The 12,305-nt window shown below is 41.2% G+C and overlaps 1 protein-coding gene across 1 annotated transcript in view; it reads left to right on the top strand.

The window, feature by feature from the left end:
- Positions 1–12,305, top strand: part of KIF15 (kinesin family member 15) — a 51,822-nt gene that overhangs the window by 31,592 nt on the left and 7,925 nt on the right. The window contains exons 21-30 of the mRNA XM_033133280.1: positions 2,311–2,461; positions 2,676–2,761; positions 3,719–3,788; positions 4,151–4,237; positions 4,842–4,946; positions 5,785–5,907; positions 8,619–8,765; positions 9,387–9,488; positions 9,786–9,950; positions 11,359–11,468. Coding sequence (XP_032989171.1) covers positions 2,311–2,461; positions 2,676–2,761; positions 3,719–3,788; positions 4,151–4,237; positions 4,842–4,946; positions 5,785–5,907; positions 8,619–8,765; positions 9,387–9,488; positions 9,786–9,950; positions 11,359–11,468 — 1,146 coding nt within the window. The remainder of the gene's footprint in view (positions 1–2,310; positions 2,462–2,675; positions 2,762–3,718; positions 3,789–4,150; positions 4,238–4,841; positions 4,947–5,784; positions 5,908–8,618; positions 8,766–9,386; positions 9,489–9,785; positions 9,951–11,358; positions 11,469–12,305) is intronic.

The following is a 12,305-nucleotide window of genomic DNA, read 5'->3' as shown; positions in this document are numbered from 1 at the left end:
GGGAACAGATTGCCTCACTGCTCTATATTCTGTCTCCTTGCATAACCACCCCTGCGAAGAAGTCTGCTCTGCCCACAGCCATATATCAATCCCCGGAGAATTTGAATTGGCCTTGCTTGAGTCATCTGCCTGCCTTTGGACCAGTCACTTCCCGAGGCTTGGAGCTGGTGTTGGCCCAGCCCCGGTGAATGTGCCTGTTCCAGAGGGAAAGGTGTTCTTTCTAGAGGAAGGGACAGTGCAAAGTAGACCAAATCAATAGTCGTCACCATCGTCCACAGTAGCTCTCCAGAATCTGGCCGGTTAGTCAAGTACTCTAAGAGGTAAATTGTTTTTTCACTGTTTTTTTTCCTTGCTACTTTCAGCCTCTTGTAAAACGTAACTGAAAACAATTTGTGTTTGTTTGGTACTGTCTCCTAGGTCTTCAGCAATAATTAATAATGGACGTGTTGAATGTGGTGCTTTGAGTGTGATATGAGTGTGATTGCTCAATCTAGAAAAGCTGCTCATAGACAACCTTGAACTTAAATTTTATAGAAGTTGCAAACATTAAAATCCATAGCTCTTGAGTGTTTTCTGAATATACAAGAAGGAATTAAAATAGAGGAAGAAAACCTGAGATCTGTAGGCCAAATCGATCTCTGCACATTTTTATTGGGCATGCCCAGTATGGATTTTTAAAAGTTTTAGCATAGCATTTTTAAAAATGAGAGTTTTCTTGTGAAAATCATACTTCAGCATCCTCTTAAAAACCAGTTTGGTGGCACAGGGCCCACAGTCCTGCATGGCAACCATCAACTGCCATGTGAATCACTCGTTCCCTTTAGAGAGTGTTAGAGAGGAGCGTGTGCTGTGTCCACACGGCCCTCATCACCCTCCACCCCCATTTGCCAACACCATGGCTGCCACTTATTTTTTTATTTTTAGATGTATTTGTTTGTTTTTTATTAAATTTATTGGGGTGACATTGTTCAGTACAATTATATAGGTTTCAAATGTATAATTCTGTAATATATCATCTATATATTCACCACCCAGAGTCAGTTCTCCTTCCATCACCATATACTTGACCCTAGTTTCCCTCTTCTGTCTCCCCAAGGCTGCCACTTACCATCACAGGTGCTCTGCTGTTTTTCCTTATACCCAATATTTGTTTTTAAAGTCGGAATCACTGAACCTCATCTTAGCTCTGTCATAAGTGTGTGGGATTTTTTTTTTTGTAAAGTCACTTTACTAATCTTATAGGATCTTAATTTTCTCATGTTTACATGTCAGAGTTGAACTAGATCTAAAATGTTAAGAATTCACTACATTTGGCTGTGTATTTAAATTCTATCTTAAAAATAACAACTTTTCCTTGCTTTTTAAATTGGATATAATTTAATTGTTCTCCATGCATTACTTATTGGGCTGCTTATACTCCACCGTGGCTCTTCCTGCATAAAACAGCACAACACCGCTCTGTGTTTCTTGAATTATTTTGCCTCATTTATATATACAGCTTGTGTCATAAATACGTATGTTCCCCCTCCCTACTATCTATTTTCTGTACATCTATCTTTAGTAACTGATTTATATCGCTTTGCAATTTGCTACTTCTACTCGGCCTTCAGTTAGTAAAGCAGATAGATCCCTATCTAATAACCTCCTGTAATAGCTGAGGCATTTGCTTTGGATGGTCGACAGGTCAGGTTTGTTGTTCACTAGTTCTTGGCTGAGCTCTGGATGTTAGGGCATGTCACAATATGTTGGGGGGGGCAGAACAAGAGGATGAAAACCTAAAAAGCAGTAATTAACCATGTGAATGAAAAGATAGTTCTGTCACGTGGGAGTTCACTCTCTTGCTCAGATCAAAGCCACATTTGCCATCCTTAACAACCTTTGTAGCGTTGGGAGACTATGTGATAAAAGGATAGAGGTGAGCTGTCAACAAAACTAATGGCCAGTCCCTAGGTTACATGAGGGTTAGGTCTGGAACCCCCTAAATGAGTCCCATCACTCTAGATTGCCAATCAGTGAAGCATGTCTGGTTGACACATGGGAGAAAAAATGAGGAAGGAGATGGCTACAAGCTAACACGCCCACCCTGTCTTTTCCATCCCCGTCACACTACACTTGGCCCAGTCTGTCTCATATGTTTGTGCGTCACGGACATTTTACATAAGTTCTCGAGGAGCTTTATTTATGTGAATCAAGGCTTCTGTAAGTTGGGAATGGTCTGTAGATGGGATAAATTGAACTGCAGATAATCTGACTAGCAGAACTACATTTAATGTTTATATTTACCATTGTAAAAATGTTTTCCTGATAAAGATTAGAAAATGAAAAGCTTCTTGAGAGCAAAGCCTGCCTACAGGATTCCTATGAAAACTTACAAGAAGTAATGAAGTTTGAAATTGACCAACTTTCAAAAAACCTCCAAAACTGCAAAAAAGAAAATGAAACTCTGAAATCTGATCTGAATGTAAGTTAAGAAGGGTATTTATTGATTACTCATGAACTTGTCCTGATGTGTGACTGTTCCTTAGAGTGCCGGGCAAGCCCTGCTTTGACCTCTTCCTAACTTCCTCGACTGGCCTGGCCCATAGTGCCTGCCTCACAGAAAGTTCTTGATGCGTCTGTTGACTACACATGACTAGTAACAGTTACTGAACATCTAATGTCACATTGTCTTTTAGAATTTGATGGAGCTTTTTGAGGCAGAAAAAGAACGCAATAACAAATTATTATTACAATTTGAAGAAGATAAAGAAAACAGTTCTAAGTGAGTGCTATTTATTTTTTCCGCTAGTTGACTTAAAATATCAGTTACTACCACATTCTTTATCTTGTTTTTTTAAAATTGCTGATACCCTCTAAAGTTATTTTTTTAAGCATTCCAAAATGAACATCAGATTCTTTTATATAAATCACTATGTAGAGGAACTTAATTTTTTAAAACATTCAAGAACTACCTATGGTACTTTTAAAATGAACAGTGGTGATCAGAACTCAGGGCCTTCTATTAATAAATCACAGTGTTTATTATTGGAATATGGATGGGGATTGGTTATTACTTCTGTCTCTACTCTTTTTCCAGCTGCTCTTTTTTCCCCCTGGTCCCTTAATACGAATGCCATTTCTTTCTTCCCTTTCTCTGCAAGTTCTTTTCCTTGGTGATCTCTGTCAGTCTCTCGGCCTCAGCCCACCGAGTGATATTACTCTAATGAGAAGAATTTGCATTTGTTTATTATACTTGTAGAGTTCTTACTATGAGATTCTCGTCTAGGCCCTGGTATGCAGTGGCGAACACATCTAGTGGGTGCAAACATCTAGTCAGGAAACAGGCAGCTGACATTCAGTCACTCGTTCAAACACTTAGAGGCGTCCAACAAGCCAGGCGCTCTTCCGGCAAATGCCAGACACTCAGAGAACACAGTGAACACGGTAGCCCCATCTTTACGAGTTTTGTATTCTCGCACACAGAGATTGGTAATAAATAAATACTATATGTTATATGTTATGCTAGGGAGTCCTAAGTACTCTGAAGAAAAGTAATCTATTGTGGCACAGAAATGGGTTCTTATCAAATAGTTTCTGACTTGTCCTGGGATACACTTAACACCAAGTTTGTGCCTCGTAAAGTTTGCTTGCGCTGATTTGAATCTCTTTCGTACAAATAGACTCAGTTCCTGTTTCCAGTGAATGAAGTCACCAGTAAAAGATAATTTTTCTTTTCCAGAGAAATCTTAGATGTTCTTGAGGCTGTGCGTCAGGAGAAACAGAAAGAGATGGCCAAGTGTGAGCAGCAGGTATATTCCTGTAGGCTAACCCTAATTTTTGTAATTTTTCCTGATACCTAAAGAAGTTTATTATAACAACTGTTTTAGTTTTCAGAGGTTGACAATTGGTAATAAAAAGATGGAATGTTTGCTTTGTTGTATTATTTTTCAGTTCTTATTTTCTAAGTCTCAGGTGGCTTATCATGATTCGTTGGTGGCCTCATGATAGAGACCACAAAATCATTGTCTTTTAACCCAACTTATGATTTTCAAGTACTCCTCTTAGTGTACACTATATACTGTGAAAGCAGATTTCAACTTTTTGTTTTTAAAGTGTGTGTGGTTAATTTTATGATTCAATTCTTTTTTCTAAAAATATTTTTCCCCCATAGATGGCAAAAGTACAGAAACTAGAGGAGAGTTTGTGTGCTACTGAAAAAGTCATCAGTTCTCTGGAGAAGGCTAGAGATGATAGCAAGGTCGGTAGAAGCTTCATTTCCCTGTTTTTTAGTGTTGGGGATTTTTTTTTTTAATAAATGTGCCTTTACCATTCCGGTTTCCTGCTCCCAGGATGACTGACAGCTGGCATTTCTGTCTGCACTTAAGCCTTGTTCACCTTCCAAGGTTGCTAGAATGAGGTTTTTCATTTAAGTGAGTTTTTCATGTGCAAACTATTCTCTCTCTCCATGGCAATGCTTCTAAAACACGTCTCACCTCTTTTAACTCAGATGCTGTTAATGTGACCCTTTCTTGTTGGCTCTGAGTTCCATGATAGAAATTCTCAAATCCCCGGTATTAACTTTAACTAGAATAATCGACATAATATGTAAGTCCAAGTACAAAATCAGGTATAAATTTCTTCTATATCTAGCTCTTATTCATTCATAAAACCAAAGCAAATGAACACATCAAATGGTATAAAACCATTAAAATATAAATTGATATTAATAATGTGATGTGACATATTTTGCTAAAATAACACCGGCTTCTGTTGTCATTAGGAAAGCTACACAATCTCTCATTTAAACATAATCTCCTCCTTAATGTCATTGTGTGTGAAGATCCTATTTCTGTCCTCGTCAGGAATTGGTGACCGACCTCACGAGCCAGATCCAGGAGCTGAGAACATCAGTCTGTGAGAAAACAGAAACTATCGACACCCTGAGGCAGGAACTGAAGGACGTAAATGTAGGTTCTGTCACCAGCAAGATGTTAAATTTGAGCATGAGACACACTTCAGAGACTCCTCACACAGTAAATAAATGCTCCACCACAAGAAGGATTCTGTGGTCAAACAGATGTGGAAAAACTAGTTACCGCTCAGCAGGGTCTGTATTTTCAGACCTGGCAGAGCGGTTACTGTGTTACCATGCAGTGTGCATCTCAGGGAGGCAACCTGTGGGAGGCAACCTGCATTGTACATTTCTCAGATTTCACTGCCCTGGGAACACTTCTCTGTATTTTTGGGGGATTGCTGATCCAAACTAGGTCAGAAAAAGTCTGGTTGTTGCCTGTAATAGTTAAAAGGTATAGTGTCCTTAAGTGTTTCAAGAAAACAATGTAACACATTTTAGTTAAGTTCAGAGACATTCCTTATATAGAAAGAGAGTTTGTTTTTCCATTATTGGACTTTGTTGTTTCCTAAAGTAACTACTTTCTCCTGCATGTATCTAAGTTAAATGTTGCTGCTTCCTATTTCTGTTGGGTAGGTGAAGGTTTTTGTCAGTGTTCCCCACTCCTCAGCTCCAAAGGGAGCTTGCTGCACTCCACCTTTCTTTCTGAAGGCAGTCTCCTAATAGAGGTGACAAAACCAGATGGTTTTTTGCTGATACTTGTGGGGCTTCTCCACCTTTTTTTTTTTGCCATTCATGTATTTATTCTCCCATACCTTCATCCAATAAGTAGTTATTGAATTAATTTGTGTTAATCTGGATATCACCTTAGAATTCAGACGCAAATTATTTTAATCTAAAAATGCAGAAAATAAAGCAGAAAGCTCTTGTATCATGACTCTTTTTTTCTGCAGTGCAAATACAACTCTGCTTTAGCTGACAAAGAAGAGAGCAAAGAGTTGATTAAGAGACAGGAAGTGGAGATTCTGGATCTGAGAGAAACCCTTAGACTGAGAATACTCTCTGAAGACATAGAGGTAACTGTTAACACACCATGACTCTTTTTTTGCTTTATTACTTGTCAATATGCGTGTGTGTGTGTGTGTGTGTGTGTGTGTAAGTTCTTAGTGAATAGAGGATTTTTTAAAGGAATACGTCATTATTAGAGCCATTTTCCTCAGGGAAGTTAGACAGTTAATAGGTAACAGTAACATTGTTGTATATTTTCATTCATTTGTGCTAACACCATGGTCAGTTCCTATCACTGACCCTCTTCCAAAGGGTTGCAGAGTGGAACTGCGTTTCTTTGGGTGCAAGGAGCAGGGAACAAAGAGAGGGCCAGTTCACAGGGTAACTAACCTCAGGCTTGCCTCTAGTGTTTCAGCCAAAGCAAGTTTTAATTGTTTTGTTGTTGATGAAAATTTATATTTTAAAAAATTAAGCTGTACTGTCACATGGTTCAAAATTCAAAATAATGCAAAGCAATGTTCATTCCCTCTTGTGTATCCTTCCAGGGGTATTTTAGGCAAATCCTATGTGCCTTTAGTTTTTCTTGTTTTGTTTTTTCACACAGATGGTAACTGACTGTGTACACTGCTCTGCACTTGCTTTAGAAGTAAAGTTTTCTTGCTAAACTATGCTACCCATAAAACAAATTGGATAAATATTTATTGAACCCTCCTGTGCCTGGTTTGGCATTTGGGAACGGAAGAACGACTGAAACTCTCTTACTTCAAAGCATGCAGTCTAGTGTACAAGATAGATGGACTGTGTAATAAATGACCTGGGAGCACAGAAAAGGGAGGGAGGGGCGTACTTGTGCCTGGAGAGTTCCAAAGAGCTTCCTAGAGGAGAAAGGAGTTGTACGAAACTGATAGGGAGGGTGGCTTGGCAGCTTTGAATGTCTGTGGAGCATCCCCCACAAGGGTAGACGCTGGGTGTGACCAGCTTGAGGTGCGACAGTTGAGATGGAGCAGACCAAGCCTGTAGTGAAGGGTCTTGAGGTGCAGCAGCTGGAACCTTCAGGAAGAAACCTGGACGGCACAGACTGCGCCCAGCTGGACGCTGATAAGGTGTGAACCACGAAGTGCCGGTGGGACTGCGGACTGAGGTCAAGCTGCGAAGTGTTCCAGCGCAGTCAACAGGTGTTGGTGTCCAGTGGGCTATTTGCTATAACAGGAGGAAGCAGTCAGAATGGGCACCTTGGTTTCCAGCCTGAGTGAAGCAGCAGGGCTTAGACTGCGTAGGAGTCTGAATTCTGGCTGTGCGATCTCGGGCTGCACGTTACATTTCTCTCTGTGCCTCACTTGTCACATCTCAAAGTGGAGGTAACAATACCTGCCTGTCACGTAAGATGTTGTGAAGGTGAAATGGGGTAACACATGGAAAGTGCTAAGAACACTGCCTGCTACTGTTTAAGTTCTCAGCGGGGAGTCTTTTTAGGAGGCCAGCTGAAAAGTTAGTGCACCCTAAAGTCTTAGACAAAGTATAAACTGTGGACAAAAAATTCAATGCCACACTGCTGAGCTGCAGAGTAAAAAGGGAGACCTAGCTGTTTGAGTGGGAGGAGCTGAATGAGGAGTGCGCGTGGCGATTTACCTACCAGCTCCTCCCTACTTCCTTTGTCTCTGTCTTTCTTTCTTAAAAAAATGTGACTACGCATGTTGAAGTATCTGAGATTCAAGTGGAATTGACCCCACAAACAGCCAGTTCACATTCCCTTTCTAGTTATTGCTGGTCTTTACAGCTAAAATCTAGAATTATGTCTATGGTATGTGAATTGTCATATAAATTGTTTTTTAACGACATGAGTTCCCAGCCAATATAATGAAATGGGAACCAAAGGTGAAATACAAATATTATAAAAACTGAGGGAAAATGACTGTTATTTGAAGGTGATAGGGATGTCTACATGGAAACTCTAAAGTATTGCCTGAATATCTATTCGAATAATGAGTTTAGTAATCAATTACTCACAAAAACAACAGCATATATGTGCTATATCAAGCATATATGTTATACACACACACATATTGTCTCTGATGTATGTGTAATATTGTATGTGTTGTGTGTATAGCATTCTGTATGTGCATATATACACACATTTAGAAGGTCAGAGCCAGCGGATTCTTCTCTAATTCGGTAGGGATTACATACCCTGTGTGTGAAGGAATTCCATTTGCAACCTGCGGGACTTGAATCCTCTCTGTCACTTTCCATCAAGTTACTCCCCGGAAACTGATGCCCTGTGACAGTGGGTCACAGCCTGGTGACTGCCCAGCCCTCCCCAACTGGCTGAGGAGGCCTCATCCTTACTTGGTGCAAAAGTAATTGTGGTTTTTGTAATTTTTTTTAACGTTTTAAACTGCACTTACTTTTGCACCAACCTAATACTTACCTTCCAGTATGTAAAGGACTCACGTCCATTGATGAGAACAGGTAGGCAAGGGCCCTGTGCCTGGAGTCCTCCCGAGGAAAGACAGGTCCGCTTTGAGAGGCCGGGCAAGGGGCAGGGGAGTGGGTGCAGTTAAACCTCAGCTGGCTGTCCTTATGAACTTCTGGTCATTTTCATCTGTAGGCCTGTTCCCTAATCTTGTCCTGGAATGGATTCCCACACAAGCCAAAAGTAAAAGTTCTCATTTAAAATGTTCTTAACCTTTTAGAAATCGCACCTAGTATGGGTGTGCAAATCCTTGTTGGAGTCCCACAATTAAGAAATTCTTCTTTTGTGGGGATGGTCCCCTAACAGAGGGATATGCTCTGTGAGGACCTGGCTCACGCTACGGAGCAGCTGAACATGCTCACGGAGGCCTCGAAAAAGCACTCGGGGCTCCTGCAGTCTGCCCAGGAGGAGCTGACCCGGAAGGAGGCCCTCATCCAGGAACTTCAGCACGAGGTGAGACAGACGCAGGGGCAAGTGTCACACAGGATGGGGTGCGTGGTTGTGGAGGTCCCTGCCACGTAGGTGGTCGGGCAGCTGCCCTATGGGCTCTTACCGACCTGTTGCTCCCATGGGTCCAGACGTGCCTGGCTGTCCTCCCGCCCACCCTCACCCCTTGACACTTGCCAGCAAGTTCTAACCACAGTGAGAAGGTTATGGCTGATTTTCATCTTCTTTTTGGCTGCTGTTGTTTTATAGTTGGTATTTTTACTCCGATGACCCTTTGATCATCTGTGAAGCTTAAAAAGAAAGGTTTTTTGTGTGTGTTTTTTTTTAAGTGTAAGAGTTTTTTAAGTGTAAAGAAATTAGCAAACCGGAGATGAGAGGGTTATAATAGTAACGAAGGTATGCAGACACAAACGGCAGCTCCAGATATTACCATTTGTTACTTTAAAAATTGCTGGGGTTTTTTGGTTTGTTTTAATCTTACTGCTTTGCAAATTATTAATCAAATAAAAAAAAAAAGATGTAAAAAGCCCGTTTCCACATGCTTTGGGAAGATTGGCTCTTCTAATTGGACCATGTGCCCCATATTATTTTCTAACTTATAACCTTACATCTGTTGGTTTTTCCCAGCTAAACCAAAAGAAAGAGGAAGTAGAACAGAAAAAGAATGAATATAACTTCAAAATGAGACAGCTCGAACACGTGATGGATTTTGCTGCGGAGTATCCTCAGGTACTTTTCAGAAAAACGGTGCATTTCAGAAGGAATAAACAGTTTTGTGAGTGGTAAAAATTTGGAAATTCCTAAGACTGTAGCTTTATCTTTCTATAGAAAAAGATTTTTACTAACACCTTTCTGCTTTTTACCCGATAAAAAAGTACCAGTGTTTTATATGTTTTACTTGGACAAGAATTAGAATAACAAGCTAAACAGACTAAGGATTTTCTGTACACTTGGCATATATATCTAAAATGAACTCTATAACATTCACTTAATCAGGTATTTGGATGGCATTTGATTTTATTTTAGAGTCCTAAAACACCACCTCATTTTCAAACACATTTGGCAAAACTCCTGGAATCACAAGAACAAGAGATAGAAGACGGACGAGCCTCTACGATTACTTTGCAACACCTCGTAACAAAGCTAAACGAAGACAGAGAAGTCAAAAATGCTGAAATCTTCAGAATGAAGGTAACTGGGTAATATTTCTTTCCCAATAAATTGGATGTTTTAAAATAAGTAGTATTTTTCATGTTTGTTGAGGATGCAGAATTCAAAAGGCACGGAACTAAGGGTGGACAGAGAAAAGTCTTCCTCTCCGCTGACTCTGGGCAGCCGCGTCTGTTGTCCCTGGACGCTCCCAGGGTAGCCAGTTTCTTAGTTATCTTTCTAGAGCTTTCCAGTGCATGTGTAACCAAGCCTGTGAGCATTGCCTCCCTGCCCCCTTGGTTTTTATATGATGATATCATCATACAGGCTGCACCAGCTGCTCTTATCACGATGCTGACTTTTAGATCTTTGCCAGCTTAATAGCTAAAGCACGTTGTCTTCTAGTAGTGTTAAGTTTGTTTTTGTCTTCTAAGGAGTAAGATTGGGCATGTTGTGTTTTTCTTTGTTTAGGAACTATATTCTTCACCCATTTTTCTACTATTGGACTTTTTCTTAATGATTTGGAGGTATTCTTTATGTATTAGAGAGATTTGCTTCTGTGAGAAATATCAAAATGTTAAAAATTCTTTTGTTTGCCGTTATTTTAAACTTCCTTCTGGTGTTTTCCCCGGGTGCTTGGGGGTTTGGTGTTTGTGTGAGGGGAGAGTGTGTTTAGAGTGGCACTGAGGGGTGGGAGGGGCGTGGAGGAGTGCCTGGGGAGGCGACTGTGGGGAAGGTGGGTGAGGAGAATGCTGCACAGGAGTCGCATTCGCCTGGGAAGCCCTTGCTCTGCAGGGAGTTTCCCTTTAGGAATGAAACCAGCTTGCTGTAACCAAGCGGCGTAAAGTCCACGGAGACAGTGTCACCCTTAAGCTTTGTTTCTCGTGGAGGGGATCATTCCTGGCCTTTGTGTTTAGGGCCACTCAGTGTGCTGCTGTCTCAGGAACGTGGCTGTTACCCAGACCGGCACACTCTTGGTACTTCGAAGAAATCGGGGCAAGTTAAATGAAATCAAACAATAGACAAATAGAAGTAAACGAAAAAGGAACTCCCTGCAGACAAGTAGTTTTTTCTTCTACATGGTTATGCTCGTGATTTTCAAGTTAGAATCCAGTGAAGTATTTAAATTAGAATCTGTTAAATAGAATCAAATAGAACATTTACCAAAGTAGAGGCTTTTTGTCATCTTTTCTCATAAAGGAATGCTAATGAATTATGTGATACTGATAACAGACTATGTTTGAGACACACTGGGTGTTAGAATGAGTCCCAGTTCTGGGCTCCCAAGAGTTTGTCCCAGTGGACTTTTTATCCAGCGTTATCCAGTGCAGTGTTCTGTGCATAGGAGGAGCTTTAAAGAGGAATACTGGTCTCGATCGTGGCCTTGGGGAGCAAAATAACATCTTCTGTCACGCATTTTATGGAAAGACATGATTTGATGTGTTACTAGGAGCAGTTGAGTGAAATGGAAAACCTACGCCTGGAAGCCGAGCAGTTAAGAGAAAAAAACTGGCTCCTGCAAGGTCAACTGGATGATATTAAAAGACAAAAGGACAACAGGTGAGAACGAGCCACCCAAACTCTGTGGGCTCGATCTTGGCCGATCTGTGTCTGGCTAGATGAGCGAGGTGGGAATGCACACTGGTTTCCTTCCCATCCGCTGCTTTTGCACCAGATGGGATGAGGGTGCTGCTTTGTCCAGAGTGGGAGAATAAGGCATCCGTCCTCTTGCCTACGCTGCTAAACTTCGCATTATTGTAGAGCTACTGAAATGCATTCCAGACACATGATATACTGAAACCAAACTGTCTACTTCTTCTGTAAAAGGAAAAAGGGAGCAAACCCATTAACAAGGTAAGATTCAAGAGGCCCTGCAGAAAAAGGGAGAATCTCCTGCCACTCGGTGTTTCTTCATGACTCATGGTCCAGGGCAAGCTCCTGGGCAAGAGCTTTCCAGAAGAGCCTCCCCTGGGTTTGGATATTTCTGGGTTTGTGTGTGTTTTGGCTTCGGCTAAGGTCGTGTTCGAGTTGTATTTGCTAATGCACAGCCTGGTGTCGGGGCAACCACACCCAGCCTGTGTCCTGTCTGTGACACTGTAAAGTCCTGTGACTTTGGACACATTTTTTTTAACCTCTTAGTGCTTCAGTTTCCTTAGCAATAAAATGAAGAAAATGAGAGCTCTCTTACAAGGTGTTTTAAAGACCGAAAGTAACGTATGCAAAGTGCCGCTTCCAGTGGTTGGCAGAGGGCAGTCACTCAGTAAATGGTAGTTATCGAGTGTACAGGGTACCATTATGACCCTGCCTGTTGTCAGCTTTCTGAGGGGGAGATTGGAGGTGAGGGTGGCCTGGAAAATTAGGCAGCAAGTTGAGGTCAATCAAAGGGGATCTCTATTT

Source organism: Rhinolophus ferrumequinum, chromosome 17, assembly GCF_004115265.2.
Source record: "Rhinolophus ferrumequinum isolate MPI-CBG mRhiFer1 chromosome 17, mRhiFer1_v1.p, whole genome shotgun sequence".
Classification (NCBI taxonomy): Eukaryota; Metazoa; Chordata; class Mammalia; order Chiroptera; family Rhinolophidae; genus Rhinolophus; species Rhinolophus ferrumequinum.
This window is presented reverse-complemented; position numbering and strand designations above follow the sequence as displayed.